The sequence below is a fragment of the Marmota flaviventris genome, chromosome 5, assembly GCF_047511675.1.
Source record: "Marmota flaviventris isolate mMarFla1 chromosome 5, mMarFla1.hap1, whole genome shotgun sequence".
NCBI classification, from domain to species: domain Eukaryota; kingdom Metazoa; phylum Chordata; class Mammalia; order Rodentia; family Sciuridae; genus Marmota; species Marmota flaviventris.
Window position 1 is genome coordinate 66,926,374 of NC_092502.1, and position 16,717 is coordinate 66,943,090.

The window sequence follows — 16,717 nt, forward strand, 5'->3', positions numbered from 1 at the left end:
GTACAAAACTGAAGAAGCACATGTGTACCAGGAACTGAAAGAGATCTATTACAGCTAAGTTTAAAATGCAAGGGGCAGGATGACAACAGTAGAGACAGGAGATGGAAGCAGAGGTCACCTTATAAAGGGCAGCGGTTCATGTGAAGGAGCTTGTGTTTAGGTAGAAAAATAGTAGTTGTGAGGCAATGAAGAACTTTCAACCAAGGAGTGACAGGGTCAAACTCCCAGTTGAGAAATCTTACCATATTTGCAACAGGGAGAATAGATCCAAAGAAGACAACACTGGAAGGGGTGGAGAAGACAATTTAAGTTTCTTTGAAGTAGTCTAAAAAAGCACCACTGATGGCCTGGGCCAGAGCAGCAGCAGTAAGGTTAGAAAGAAGTGAATAAACCTAAGGAAATTGAAGGAGGAGAAACCAGGGGACTGGTCATAGATAAGAGAAAGTTACTGAGGAAAAGGAAGACTAAGCGACATCATCTAGGTTTCATTCTTCCTTTGGCAGCTGGTGACTGATGATGCCATTTACTGAGATAAGAAACACAGAGAGAGAAGAGATTTGGGAAACACAGATGGTGAATTCATTGGAGCTTCAGCACAGTTGAAAGAATCCAAAGATACTCAAATGTAAAATTAGAATAGGCAGAAGGTGAACTTTCCCATCCAAAATGATTCCTGCTCACAGTCAACAGGACAGAGTACATATCTTGGCAAGCTCACTGTACCCCTAATGGCAGCCCAGTCCAAAGATGAGAACAACTATGGAATACTAGATTGTTCTTGAATGACTGGAAGGAAAAGTAGGGGCTTCTTGAATCACTTGTTTTCTCCTAGGAATCAACTTGGACAATGGAGAGAAAAGACCCAATTGCTATTTATTCATCTAATGAATATGTGAAAGCTAACAATAAAAAAGATGTTTTTACCTTGCCTCCATAACATATAGCATTTCAGTTCACCAACATAAATTAAAAATGCACTTGCCATCACCAATGAATATTTCTTGCCAGAAATACTGAAACCAAATCAGATCAAGCTTCTAGAATCTAGTCTAGATCTAAAAAGTTTATGGGGGAAAAAATAGTATCAGTGACATCACAGAGATTTCAGAAACAGATCAGTAAAACACAAAATGTAAGATAGTTGATATGGGAAAAAAAACTGATTCTTAGAACAAATAGATTGTCAAAAACAAAAACAAAAAACAGCATAAAAACAGAGGCAGAAAGGGATGTACGTATTTTGCCATTTTGTTGCATATAAGTTATGCAACTTTTTTAATTATGAAAGAGAATAAAGAAATAAAGCAACCAAGTATAACTGATGGGCTTCACTTGGATTTGTCTTGACTGAAACAAAACAACTTTAAGAGACTTCAGGAAACTTTGAACACTGACTAGATATCTGATGGTAGCTAAGAATTCTTAATTTTATATGTAATAATGATATTGTGTTGTTTTAAATTTGTTACATTTTAGAAATATGTACTTTAGTATTTGTGGATGAATTCAATGATTGATATCTGGCATTTGCTTCAAAAATAATTCAGTGTGTACTGGAGGGAAAGCATGTAGAAATATAGATGAAGCAAGATCATCCTATACTGATAATTGTGATTATGGAGATGGATATTAGTTAATACATGGAAGTTCATTTTACTATTATCTCTACTTTATTTGCATTTAAAATTTTTATGTAATAAAAAAAATCTAAACTTACTTCCTAAGAAATTCAGGACTTCAGGAAAGCCATAGTAAAGACAGAAGAAGAAAAAGAGCAACAGTGAGTCATGATGCAAAAGCTGAGCATTGGTCTATCAATTTCAGCACAGCTTCTTCCTGAGCGTTGGCCTGGTTACTCTCATAAGCAGTCGTTTCTCTCCATGTTCTGTGTTTGGAGGTGTTCGGAGGTGTTTTGTGTCTGGAGCTTTGTGGCAGTCTCAGCTGCTCCATTTCTGATTTCTTTGATAAAATCTAAACCTAATTAGACTGTCAGGAATATGCGGTCCTCTCTTTCCAATCATAAATGCTTTTTTTTTTTTTAACATATCAGGACACTCGATGGCAGACTCTGAGACCTTCTCCCTTTTCTGATTAGATACTGACAGTCTCTTGCTGCCAAATTCATTCAGTGATGCCACAGGCCCAGGAAGAAACTGTTTTAATCGCTTCGCACAAGGGATTGAGCTTGGGTAATGGATCTTATTTGTTGTGCAAGTGAAAACAGCATAATAAAATATTTTACTAACATGTTTTGTCACTATCATATTAAGATTCTCAGGGCACAGCATCTTAAAGAAATAAGAAAAATTACAACATTACTCCTGCACGGTTACCATCCAATACCTGCCTGAGCAGCAGGTCTAGACAGACTTCATGATGTAACTGTGTACTCAAATTGTGCATTTTCTTAAATTATAAATTAAGAAGCCTCAATTCTTAAGAACATTTCTTTATAGCTAAAAGGCTGCCTGATACTCAACTATTAAAAGTGCTCTTAGGCACAAGTATCTCTAGGGAAAGTTGCCCTGAGCCTTGAAAGCATTCTAAGTGTAATGACAGAGCAGAAGTCATCCTGACAAGTTGTGATTATAGCATGGGGAGAAAGAACTTGGTAGCAGGAGTGACTTGAGCAGAAGGTAAAAAGAGCACTTAAGTTGAGAGGACATAAAAAAGCTACAGAAAGCAGAGATGGAGATGGAGGTGTTGGTAGAGACCCAGGCTCACATTCTTCACAGTTCTGGCTACCTTCTCCCTGCTGTTCCATTTTGAATGTACCAACATTGTATCTCTATGGCAATAACAATTGAAGACATCAGTATCTTTCAAGTAATCAGGAGAAAAAGAGGTAGAATCATTTCAAGATAGATGTACTCCCCCCTGCTTTGCTTTGAAAGTATACCCTTTAATTGAAAGTTTTATGATCAATATCAAGTAAATTATTCATAGTGGACATAACCATATATTTTTCCCCAGTACAAAAACACAGCTGAATTCTAAGTGGGAAATAATTTCCTGATTTACTTTTTGCCAACACCCTATCTTAATCAACAGGCCTGAAGATATATACTGTGTATGTAATTTAGAGACTTTTGTGGAAACAACCCTTTAAATTTAAGGAAATAAAGTGAAGAAAGGTTAAAAGAAACCTACAAACATTCATTTGTGGAAAAGATGATAAATAGGGTTCTGTTTCTATAACTCACAGAATTTAGAGTGTGTATTTTTGTAGTAAAGTGTCCCATGAATTAAGTTCCTTACTTGTGGTCATGTTATCAAGATTTTATTAGAGGCAAATGCCTTTGAATCAAAGTACTTTCAGGTATTCATCTGAAGTAGTTCACTCATGAGCAGGCTTAAAGAAATGTGCATCATTCTCTTAAACCAAGAACAATCTTTCTACTCCTTTAGGAATTGGAAGATGGTACTGGAAAGACGGGGTTCATTTGTTTCCATGCATCTGTGATTTTGTTCCTAAGTGATGTGATGGTTTTGGAGCGTCTATCTCAAAATCAAGATTTCTCTTTCTAAATTACTTAACTCCCTTTTTATTTAGAGGTGAAGCAAGAAGAATTGTCTAATGTTTATGATATCACCTTCTATGTAATATGTGAAGAAAAAGGAGATATTATTTAACCAATTGTGTGGGAAAGGATAAAAGGTATCTTAATATTATTAAAACATAATAAAATATAATATTATTAAAACATAATAAAAACAAAGGGCATATTTTGAAGCAATGCTAAGACAGGTGCTTATCTATGTTCCAGAGAGGTGAATCATAGTCCATAGTATATCACATATCATATTTTGGTGTGTGAGTGATGTAAACAAACATACAAGTACCAGTTGTTTTTACATTGTTCTTAGGTCTACATTAACAAAATACTGAAATTTACCCAATGCTAACCACCAGTTCTAACTGCCCATGAAAATTTCAATGAGGTAAGACTCTAACCTCTTAATAACTGATAGGCAGATTTTTGTCTCCCAAATTCCTCATGGAAGATTTGGATGGAAAACAGGTAAATGGAGAAAGAAGAGGTCTTCCCCAATGGCTGTCAAACACCATATGCAAAGCACAAAGATCTTGTTTCTTTCTTTCTTTTTTTTTTTTTTTAACTAAGATGTGGACCCAGGCAAAGTGATTTTGCATTATTATTGGGATATTGGAAGGGTCTGATTGCTTGGAATTAATTTTCTGGATCTAAGAAGTGTGTGTGTGTGTGTGTGTTCCTCCCCTTCCCCATTCAACTCAGGAGGAAGTTGAGTTCCTCTGTGAAAAGGATCTCTGCATGCAGTCAACTCCCTGCTTTAGAGCACCTCCCATGGTTTCAGCCCATTAACTCGTATACAACAGCTTGATGAATTAATGCTTATATAGGCACAGTTGGCAGCTTCTAATTAAATAATTATGGCTAAGCAGCTGCACAGAAGCTGTTATGCACCCTAGAAAGCCAGCTGTCAGTTTATTGGTCCTAAGACAGAGGAAGAGTTAACATTTAACTCTTGGTGTTGGGTACAAAGGAGAAATGTATGATTGGCAAGATATATACTGTTGGTATGTGCATTTTTACTAGCCTATGCATGGAAAGATGAAGAGTAAACTATTACCTCCATAACCTCTCAGCAATCCAACAAAGAAGGAAGCAATTATATGATCAGGAGAACAGAGTGTTTCCAGAGCAATCTAAAGAGAACATAATGTTAAGCGGATGAGCTCTTGATGAACACTGAACTAATAGGAAAATACATTTATGATTGAGTGTCCCATTTATGTAGGCAAGTGATTAAAAAACTCACGGTGGTCCTTTTGGAGGGTATGAGTGATATGTTTTCATTTATTTGATAGAAGCTTCTTGAAAGAATAAGTTTTCATATATTAGAAATTGGAGACATGGTGGGTATCGCAAAGCTGTATTTGAACTCTCTAAGATGCATTATCCCCAAAAGTTTGGAAAAGATATTTGTTCTACAGAATCACAGATAACGCCAGTTTCTTTACAGAAGGCTAAAAAGCCAGGGTCTTATCTCTATGCTAGTGAGAAATATGCCAGAAGGAAGAAAGCAGTATCTGGTAACTACACTCTGGCATACAGGAAGATATAGATTATAGATAAAGGCCATAGATAGGGTTATTGGACCAAATAATGTTTGTTATTACACATCAGTGTCTCCTGAACTTATTTAATTTTTCCACACAGGCTGTTTTGTCTATGCAATTCACATGTCTTCACTTCTAAAATAACCAAATGTGTGATAACCCTGTCATCTCTATCAGGATGGCCAATATGATCTCCAAATGAATAAAAACAACTGTAGGCAAAAACAGTTCAAGAAATTCAGTTTCACTTTTATGTTCAAAGAAATTTAGACATTTGTTTTCAAATGATAATATAGACAATTAAATATTAACACTAGAAACATATTCTTTATGGAATTCACTTCACCTAATCCCTAGGCTACTGAAAATCAGCAGTTAGACCAAGCAGAAAACAGTATAGGCTGATTTACTATCCTTCCTATAGAGATCAATGGCTTGCAGTTTATAATTTTGAATAATGCCATTTCAAAAACACAATGCAATCTGCACCATAAGTCTTTATTTAAGCAAAAAAACGAACTCTAAGAATCCCTACTTAAAAGTCATCAGTATATCCATTTCCTTTTTTTCCCACTCTGGTCTCTTTTTATGTCAGTAACTCTATCACCTCAGCTGTCTGAAGGTGTTTGCCTGTGATTGACAATTCTCAAGGATGTAGTTCCTTTCAGATGGATCTTAAATGAAGTTCAGCTTAATTAAGTCTGCAGTGCAACTCAAGTCTCAGTACAAAATGCGAACGAATCAAACAGCAGATTTGTAAAACCCATAAAAAGCCAATTTCAGACTTGGGGGGAGGAAAGGGGATTTTCAGCAGTCTGTACTGCCATCTAGCCAAGACCACATCACTCAGTGCAACATGCATTTGTGTTCTCAGAGTCCCTGATGAAAGAAAGTCTTTACGAATCGGCTTAATGGACCCCAAAGTTCAGCTCAAAGAGAAGACAGCAGTACTTTCTCCACTCTGACACTACCAAACCCCCGTGGACCAACAGCCAAGTTATAATCACCAATCTTACCTTCATAATTTGATATCTGGCAAAAAAGACAAAAATGCTTGTTTTCATCCACATATTACCTACACCAATATCTGTACCTTGTGATTTCTGAGGCCTTTGACTATTTTGTGAGCTTAGAAGTTGCTATAAGTAAACCATGAGAGCTTAATTGTAATCTCTAGTACTCTAGCTATAGTTCAAGAGGTATAGCAATCCCAAATGGTAGTCCTTAGATACTGACAGAACATGTAGCCCAAATGTATCTATGAAGAGAATTGATATACACCCAAAAAATGAATAGAAGCCTTTGTACTTACGGTAGAAGACGTATTCAGTGTAGCTTGACCAGATCTTGTCATCTGTATATTGGTTGACGAAAGATGCTGTCACCGATGAGTTACAGGCCACCATGTGGAATCCACACTCTGACAACATATCAAAAGCCCTTTCCAGATGCTTGAATTTGAGATAAAATCTGGAGGTGTATCTTTCTGGGGCTCGGTCAGGGTCTCTGCTTTCATTCAAAGTTTCTCCAAAGACTTCCTTTGCCAAGGAAATCCTTCCACACACCAAAATCCGGGGAACTCTCCGAAACTTGGCATCTGCCTGCCCCTCTCTGCCCAAGGTGCAGGATCCCCTGTAACCCACAGTAATGAAGCCCCACTTGCGATCAGCAGGGAGCATGGAGGAAGTGGGGCAGATTCTTGTGTCACTTCCCTGGGAGGCATCTTCAAAGTCACTGTGGCAGAATTCATCCGGGCTTTGCTTGATTTCCTCTGGGGTCAGGAGTTTGACCAAGTCTGGAAGCTGGAAGTACTCAGCCTCCCTTTTCAGTCTTCCCCGTTCTGGAAAGTGATCAGGCAGGACCACCTGCCTGTCCCTGAGATAGTCCAGAATATAACGGAACAAGAATCCATCTCTATCAATGAAAAACCTTCCCTTGGAGTCCTTGGCTAGATCGTTAGCTGTGTCTCTCTTTGGGGAAAACATTTTCCACAGGAGGGAATGAGGGATGCTTATTAATGTGGAATGGCGAGTGAAATAAACTTGACCCCCGACATTCAGCTCTATGACTTCAGGGAAGGAGTTGGGAACTGCAGCCCCTTGTTCTCGAGGATAATAACGACTACAGTTTCCACTCAGAGCCATTGTCCCTTTCTTCTTCTGCAATTTTAACTTAAAGGTGCAGTCCAATGGAGTCACAGCCTTATCCTTTGCATTCACTTGTAAGGAAGGGGAAAGGATGCTAATTTGTTAAAAATGATCTCCTCTTACCCCAGGTTTTTTCCCCCCAGTAAAGAAAAATTTAGAAGAGTCCACAGGTGAAGTGATGCTGAAAAAGTACTTTGAACCCTGGCTGATGTTGAGCTATCACTTCATGGAATACAATCAACTCATCTACATCAGATCTTCCATCAAGCTTAGTAGCCAAGGCAGGCCAAGTTCCCAGGTACTCAGAGATCTGAAGGAAAAGAGACAAAATTATGTCCTCAAACCCAGAATGAGTCAGAAAAAGAGAGACCTCTGGAGAGAGGAAAGAGAGGGGGAGGGAGGGGGAAAGAGATGGAGGGAGAGAGATTATTTTACATAAGCAGCCCTGGTACTACCGATTTCAGCCATTTCTCAACTAAATTGTAGCTTCTCTTATGGTATTTTGTGTCTATATGTTTACCCATAAGCTTCTGTCTCAAGCAATTAGTAATAAAAACAACCCCATTTGAATTTCTGCATTAAAAAGGAATATACAATTTTCAACTTCTAAAAGGGGATCTTTTTTCATCAGGACAGGAAAGGCAGTAAGTCTTGGAGCTTACCTTGGTGAATGCTGGAGACCCAATTCTTGTGAAGAAATAATCATTTGAAAGCAATCAGAATCCACAGCCACACTGAGTCTGGATCTTGTCAAATTCCGAACAGGTAAAGGACAGAGGTATCAATGAAAAGTGCCAGAGAGATGTGCTCTTGGGAAAGAATAATTGTATATTATATATTTATATATGTATTTATATATGTATGTATGTAAGTATATATGTGTATTTTTATATATGCAGGTATGTGTATGTATTCACTCTCGATCTCAAGTTAAAACAAGTCACAAAAAAGTTAAACGATGATGAGAAGAGGTTGGGTTGAAGAAGTAAAACAGTAAAAATATTCAACCAAAGCTTCTCCAGAAAAAAAACAAACCTTCAAAAAGGATCCTTAAAACAGGAGAGTTGCAAGAGGTACCGGGACTTAGAAGCTTTTCAGAAAGCCCAGCAGGAGAAAGACAGACAGATGTGCCGGGCTGGGGTCCCAGGTAGCCAGCCCACCTGCCGGCAAGGGCAAAGGGACTCCCATGTTCGCACCGGTGGGAGCCCAGCCGGAGGCCGCAGCAGCGCGGAGAGGCCGGCGGGGGGCTCGCGGCTCCGGCTTCTCCAGCGACGGAGCTGGGTGGTTCCACAGTTCCCAGTGCAGTTCGGATGCTGTTGTTTCAGCAGTGCAGGCAAGAAACCATCCAGGGAAATGACTATTACATCATCTTAAAGGAATATGCTTAGAGAAAGCGGAGGCAGCTCCGAGTCACGTCCTCCTCAGTGACAGGTTGCCAGGACTGACGGGGACGCTGCACCCAGTGGTGGGCACGCGACTTCCAGGCGCTTAGCTCCGGGCTTGGGGCTGGGACGCTGAGAGGCTCAGCCACTTCCCTCCCTGTCCTGTCCTGGAGTCTGGAGTTTCCAAGGGCCTTTTCTTTGCCATTTCTTTCTTGTCCTTACCCCCACCCCAACACCCCCAACAGCCCAACACTGACACACACAGCAATAACCCTCCACTCCGAAATGAGATTGACACAAGTGATTTTCATTTGAAAAATCTTCAAACAAATCATTTCCACATACACTGAATTTCTGCTAAAGGGCACATTTCCCCTCTAAAGCTCTTTTTAAAAAAATCCCACTGAATGACCCAATATGCAAGCCATAGTGTTTTTATTCCTTTGATTAAAATCATATTCACTCAAATACCCTCCTCATCCAATCGAATACTCTATTTTTTTTCATCCATCTGCCACTGCCACTCCCAGCAAAGAAAAACCAGAAAATAAAAACCATATAGGAATTAATGATGCTCTTTCAAAATGAAGCATTGACACCCATAGAAAAAGAATGCCCACAATTTATAACAGTAAGTCATTATCTCTTGGCTTACCTGTAAGAAATTGCTACCTGCAACCATTTCTGGGCTATTTCCTTACTGAGTATCTTTGGACATAGCCCTGCCCCCTCCCAACTTATCCCAAGAGGACTCTGGTGGAAGGCATGCCTGCTAAGAGACATTTTACTCTTGTCCCAGAGGGCTCCCTTAAGTGCATCATTAGAGTGTCAGGAAGGCATTTCCAGGGCAACCTAATCCACTAACAAAGTGCTTCCAGTTGAGCCTGCCAGTCAATAATGGTCCAGCCAACAGCTTACAGTAAGTCTGCCATTTCCCCTTTAAAACACCAGTATCTTAGGGCTCACATTCCTGATGAGAATATACTACTTCATCAATGAATAATATATGTGAGGCATACTCCATCCCAAACAATTGCTATTTAAAAAAATAAAAACCAAAAATGGAGAGGAATGTATGAATTGGATGCATTTATCTGATGGGATACCTGTGTTTATGGCCAACCTTGTCCCCAGAATTAGCTTGAAGATGGACTCAAAAGTTGGATAAGTTAATTTCTGTTTTAACAATTTTTTTTCTTTCAATAAGCATTGGGTTACTGAACACATTCAGAATATTAGCTAACACTCCAACACCTGATTATATTTGACTTCGTTTCCTTAACTAATGCATTAACCTGTTCTGGCCTCAATCATCAGGATTTTACTGCTGGACCAATCAAGGAAATATTTGTTATGTGGTGCACTTATATCGCCATCTAGTGCCCCAAAGTACCAGTGCAGATCCAATACATGGGAACTCAGCAGAGCCAAAAAATTTTTTTAAACAAACTTTGCTTTTATTTTTAAGTTTTTAATAGTGATTTGAGTTTACTTGACATGCACTATTCACAATGACAATGAAATAAACATTTAATTACCAACTTGTTAAGGAAAAATAAATCTAAATCTAGGCCTATTAAGTGCTGGTTTTGGTTAAAGTAGGCAAATGCTTTTGTTTTCTTTCATTCTTAAAAGAGTGGATCAGTACACCATGACAATAGCTTTGAAGGTCAGGTATTAAAATATTATGGAACTAGTATGGCAAGAGGTAGAGAAGAGAGTAAGAAAAATCAGTCTTTCAAATCTAAAAAAAGACTTGAGAAATGGACATTAACCATTCCAATTTAAATTGCAAGCCATTAAAGACAGAAACTAAGAATCAAAGAGGGACATAATTTCCAGAGTCTGCTGCAGAGTAGCAGAATAGGCTTCAGTCCACTGCACATTTGGTATGATCAATGTCTTATTTTCAACCTTATATATTTCAGACGAGGGATAAGAAGACATAAGTAAAGAAAATGAAAAGAATATCAAAATTACTATATGTTTTTAAAAGCAAGTAATTTTAATCAATCAATTTAAATTGCAAGCCTAAAAGATTTTACAATTTAAAAGAATAATATTCTTAATTTCATAAATGAAGAGTTCTATTTATTGGAGATTAAGTTATTTTTGAGATAAGTAATTGTTAATTTTTTAAATGGTCTGATGAGATCTAAGAAATTAACACAAAGCATATGTTAATGTCAGGACGGAGGCTCACAGAAAGAGCTGAGTAAAAGAGGAGCCAGGTGAGCCAGTGATTCACACCTCAAGAAACCTCAAATTTTTACTATAAAACTTCTTTTGAAATATGCTTACACATACACTCACAGAGACATACTCTGAAGACAGAGAAACATAAAACGTTCACCAGACTACCATAAGCTTGTAGCCTGTGATGTGCTGAGGTATCTAAAACACAGTCTGAATTTTTAATAAACAACAACAACAATAATAATAAATATTCACAAATATTCTGTTTTCCAGTTATATTGCATTATATTGTTTTGTGCCAACATGCTCCCTATTAATAACGAAGAACTGCTTTGGCAGCTCTCTTTGGGAATGTCTACTTTTTAAATCACACAGAGCCTCAAGAATTCAAGATACCTGAGCCTTTCCCCTCCTGAGGAATCAGGGGGTTGTTTAGAGATTGGCCTGCAGCCTGCTCCTGTTGGGTCCACAGACCTCAGGTTAACCATCTTGATGTGAGTTAGTCCTTGTTCTTTTTGTCTCAGGGACTCAAACAAAGGAGGGGTGAGATTTAGAAGATAAAAGGCTTGAAGGAAAGAAAGCCATACACCATTCAGAGAGACTTAAATAGTGCTGGGGTAAGCAGGCCAGTGTGTCTCTGGGAGGCTGTCAGTGAACCTTCAGAGGAGGCAGGGAGCCAAGCCCAGGCTGCAAGCGTATTCCTGTCCTTCCTGTCAGCAGATAGCACCACTAGTGTTATTATTCTCTCCTGGCAGCTCCCTCTGCTGAAACACTGGGATGGCACATTTGGCCGAAGGCTGAATAACAGACAGTAACAGATTTCTCTTAGGGGAAAAGCAAGAAAGAACACTCCATCCTTCTTTCACGATATTCGGGCTCCTAGAACTTCAAGACGTAACCCAGGTAAATTGTAAAATTGATACGATGAATCTTAGCTTCTGCTTCCTCACCCCTTCTTTTCATACACTCCTATAGCTGAATGTTGTAGGGTTTATTCTCAAAAGGACAAAATAATTTGAAATCATGTGATCATTTCCCACATCCTCACACCTAACACACCCTTGTATCTCCGTGCCATCAAGCGAAGATAGGTTTTTTGCTGACTATCCTTGCTCTCAGAGAGGGAATTGATCCCATAAACTTATTCATACAAAGATGCTGTGCACTCAGGGTGTTACGTACCCCCAAGCAATCCTGCATTATGGCCATCATCTAATAGCTTTTGTTTATGGAGGGGAAGCATCAAATACTCGTTTCAGTCATCAGTCCTTTTTGAGCCCTTCCTGGCCAGCTATGTGACTTTGACCAAGGGATTCAATGTCTCTCAGCCAGAGCAAGATGGCAATAAGATCTGCATCCCATGTGTATTGTGCAGATTAAACATTATGACGCATTTAAATACTCTGGCACATTATATAGCTTTTAGTGAATACTTAATACATGCCATTAGTATTCATAACAGTGGTAAAAGTAGTTGTAGTCATTGTTGTTAGACCCCAGTAGAGGCATAAGAAAATTATGAAACATGTTCAAAGATTGAAATTCAATTCTACTTCCAAAATCATTGGAGGATTTTCAGGCTTTGGTGAATGAGACAGGGCAACAGCATTGGGGAACTGAAACTAATTAGTATTCCAATGGTCAAAAATGGAAACACCACCATCTTTTGCAAGGGATGTTACTTACCTGGCACTATTCTATTCATTCCATGTGGATACATGAAGTGCCTGTGTGGCATCTAGCATGATGCTAGAAAGTTGAGATACAGAGCTGGATTTGATATAATCTTTGAATCCAAGCAATCACATGCAAGCACACACTCAAATTCAAAATCATACCATTGAAAAAATAACTTAAAAGTCATAGATTCTTGAGCACTGAATTTTATGTCCCAAAATATGCCTGATGCTATACGCATCCTTTGGTCCTAGGTAGTTCACTTATGATTTGGACAGACCGTTTAACCTCAGGTGGCCTCTGCTACCCTATCTATAAAATGAAACTGTCTCTCTTTAAAGAGATCCTGTGACTGATGACAAAATAAAGATAAAATACAGCTGCCAAGTCTTCAAAGACATCCCAGGAAGTAATTTGCTACGTAAGAAACAAACGATGAAGGCAGCAAACAGCAATCCTTCTTGTTAATGTAAAGCCTTACGAGAAAGAATTTAGATGAGACTAGAATAACCTTAGAGTTGAAGGAGGAGGCACTTCCAGGTCACCCTCCCTAGCCTCTGATCCAGTTAAAGGTCTGAAGTAATCGAAAACGTGTAGTCTAGTCATTTCTCTCAGTCTCTCCCTGAAGATACTCTTGAAATCGACTCTCACAAAATACAAATGAAAGCAAAAGCTGTTTGGATCACCATGGTGCCTCTGAATGGACGCCTACAGGATACAAAGTTCTTTCAAGTGAGCTATCATTTTGAGATCTCATTTTTACAAGTAAAATAAAAATGCTGCTATGAAAAAAGTACTGCTCTTCAGATGTAAAGGCAATATTCCTGACTGTATTCATAGTTTTGGAATGTGTATATGTCTGTACTCATTTCTGTAGAAGGAAGTGTTTCTGAAACAAATGGTCCAGGTTAGGACTGTACAGTTTAACCATGAAGTTGATTATTATGGTTTGGGTATGGGGTGTCCCCCAAAAGCTCCTGTGCTAATTCAGGAATAGATTAGATTATAAGAACTTTAACCTAATTAGTCCTTTCTAGTTTGAATGAACTGACTGGTGGCATTTGTAGGCAGGTGGGCATGGCTGAAGGAGGTGGGTCATTGGGGTTGTGTCCTAGAAGGGTGCATATTCCCTACAGCCCCTTTCTCCGTCTTGAACTAAGCAGTTGTCTTGCATTGGGCCCTTCCTCTATGATGTCTGGCTCTCCTGGGACCCAGAGCAACAAAGTCAGCCACCTATGGACTGAGACCTCTGAAACCATGAGCCCCCAGTATACTTTTCCACTTCTAAATTGTTCTTATGGAGTATGTTGGTCACAGTGACACAAAAGCAGACTAAAATATTGATTAAATCCAACTTCTATGAATGTGTTTGAAAACTGTGATCTCATTAGCAGGAAGCAGAGCCAAGAGAAATAGTGACCCACCCACCCTTCCTTTCTTTCTTTTTTAGACAGGTCTCACTAAGTTGCTGAGGCTGATTTAAACGTGTGCTTCTCCTGCCTCTGCCTCTTTAGTAACTGAGATTACAAGTGCATGCCACTGCACCCAACTTGATTCTATTTCTTAAAATAGATTGGCAAATGAGGAAAAATAAAATATAGTTCCTCATCAAACACTTGGTTCCATTAAATACACATGTACTATTTTAGTAGTAGCTATAAAACAAACAAACAAAAGAGGTCTGCCCAATACTCCTACAATTCTTTCCCTACTGTTTAACCATGTCTGTTATTCACTGTATAATGCCTGTTATATATGTTAAGTTATATGTGTTGCACTCTTTCTCATGATGTTTGCTATACATTGTGTAGTGCATCTTATCTCTTAGTCAAGGAAGAGTGTATTTCTGGGCCGATACTTATCAAATTTTTATCTCCTGCATAGGACACCCATTTTTCAAAAGACATCGGCAAGGTCGGGAGTAAATAGCTTTGCCTCTCTGAGAATATTCTCATGTATACATTAGGAATAATATATTATTCCTCTTCCTCTGCAGAATAGATGTAAGGATTAGAGATAATGTTCTGAAACTGCTTGGCAGATAGCAAGTGTTCAATAAGTAATGGGCAACATTATATTTATGCTTAACTCGATCACCACTTCCTAACTTCCTCCGATTTCAGTACATACCCCACAGGTGTGTGTGAGAGGTAGATGGAAGGGAACTGAGTTACTCATTCATGCTGGTGATGTTACTGGTCCCTTTTCTGAGAGCCCGTTCTCCCTGCTAAGATGGGAGTAGAAGAAAGCAGAAGTGATACTGGGAACTCTAATCATGTTTGTCCTTAGAGTTTGGATAATTAGTTAATTTTAAAACTCACACCCTAAATTGGAAGGTAACTGCATCTTTCAAAGAATGATGAATAGAGGAAAGTAAATGAACAGGCTGGCTCATTCAAAATATCTCACATCATTTTATAGTGATTCAGCACTGTCACTTTGGGGTAGCAATTGTTCATAGAAGGCATTTTTTCCAACTAAATCAAGACATGTCATATAAGTTGGTTGAAATGAATTGTACCGGTGTCATCCACAGATGGAAAGCAGTAGGAAGAAAAAAGGACAAAGACCACGTAATGAGTAGAAAGATTCAGTTCGAGGAGAACAATTGAATTGTTTTAACAGAGAACTTGAGATGTCAAAACTGGGGATTGCAGGTATGCTCTGAACACCATCTTTTTTTCTTATCTTTTGTGTTATTTCTGAGATAACTTAAAAATGGGGCTAGATCATTTTTCATTCATCTTGGTATCCCCTAGAAGGTAGCACAAGGTGTGACATCTGAAAGATGCTCAATTAATTAATGTTTGCTGAATTTAGTTGCAGGAGCAAGAATGATATCTTCAGAATGGCCCAAGAAATTGATATGTTAAAAAGCTGACTGGGTTATGTCTGAACAAGCAATGGGTTGGGAACATAAGGTAATTCATTCCAGTTTATTTCTCAAGGCACTTGAATTCTGCATACTAGCAAGGACCTTTTTGTTTGATTGGGCCCCAGAGAAATAAACTGGATGCAAAAACTAGCCTCTTTGAGCCCAGTACTGCAAAGAGGTTATTCAAGTGCTCCACGTGAAATGAAACTGTAATGGAAGAAAGACAGACAATTAATAGAAACATTCTGAAAGAGTAATATTTTACAAAACTGTACTGACACAAGTTTCTTAAAATAAAACCATGCCTGTGGCTAAACAAATTAACAAGATTAATAAGTAAAACTGACCCTAACTGCCAGACAATTTCATACATACCATCTCTTCTTAATTCCTGTAACAATCCTAAACTGTTGGTATTGTGGGGAGAATAAAAGAGTTTCCAAGAGGTTAGGTTGCCAGCAGCGGATCACATAAAGCCTATTTTACCCCAAAGGCTCTCTTGACTATACTGAACCTATTCAGGCATGTTATTTTCTTTATTAAATATCCTCAATGTGTACCCAATACTTGGGTTTGGCATCACGTAGCAATAACACATTTCTAGCTAAATCACCACTGTATCTTCAGTTCTAGTTCAGTGCCAGGCAGAGAGAAAGCACTCTATAAGTCTTTATCAAAAAAAAATGATCATTAGAATGAATTAGCTAATGAATGAGTGAATAAATAAATAAATTAAAGGATAAGCTAGCAATGGGAACATTGATATCTAAAAATTTCAGCTGGATACAGCAAGAGTGCAATCTCATGTGGCACATTTAATTTTCTTCACTTCCAAAATGTTAGTTCCAAATGGGAGAATAATTCAAGGGTTACAAAAAATAAACAGTTTCTTAACATAGCATCAGAGGACTGGCCCTTCATGCATACAAAAGGGTGAGCAATATAGAGGTATCTTTTTTCTTCAGAATTTAGAAGTCTATAGAAATAAGAGATTGTTTTTTGGAATAAGAATCTCCCACAGAGCAATAAAATCCTACTTTTTTAACTGTTAAGATGCTGGGAAAAGTATTTACTTTAAAAATATTTTGAGATGGTTTCATACATTATTCACTATGCATCTTTTCCAAAAACATACAGGAAAATAGGGTAGAAGGCCTGGTACTGATTGACCTACACAGAAACATGTATTGGGCATAAGATTTTAGGGGCAAAGCACACCATTCAAATATGAGAGCGAAAACATCATCCTTTGTTGTACAATGCAGATTTGCAGAACTTCTGCCAAAGAAATTGCATGTTACCATTGTAGACAATGATCTGAACTTCAAGCACATCTCAC

At 38.4% G+C, this 16,717-nt stretch overlaps 1 protein-coding gene across 1 annotated transcript in view; it reads right to left on the reverse strand.

The window, feature by feature from the left end:
• The window catches only part of Kctd16 (potassium channel tetramerization domain containing 16), a 266,143-nt gene extending 258,898 nt beyond the window's left edge, over nt 1-7,245 (reverse strand). Inside the window, exon 1 of the mRNA XM_027927857.2 lies at nt 6,414-7,245. Coding sequence (XP_027783658.1) covers nt 6,414-7,245 — 832 coding nt within the window. The remainder of the gene's footprint in view (nt 1-6,413) is intronic.
• Nucleotides 7,246-16,717: the final 9,472 nt, after the last annotated feature.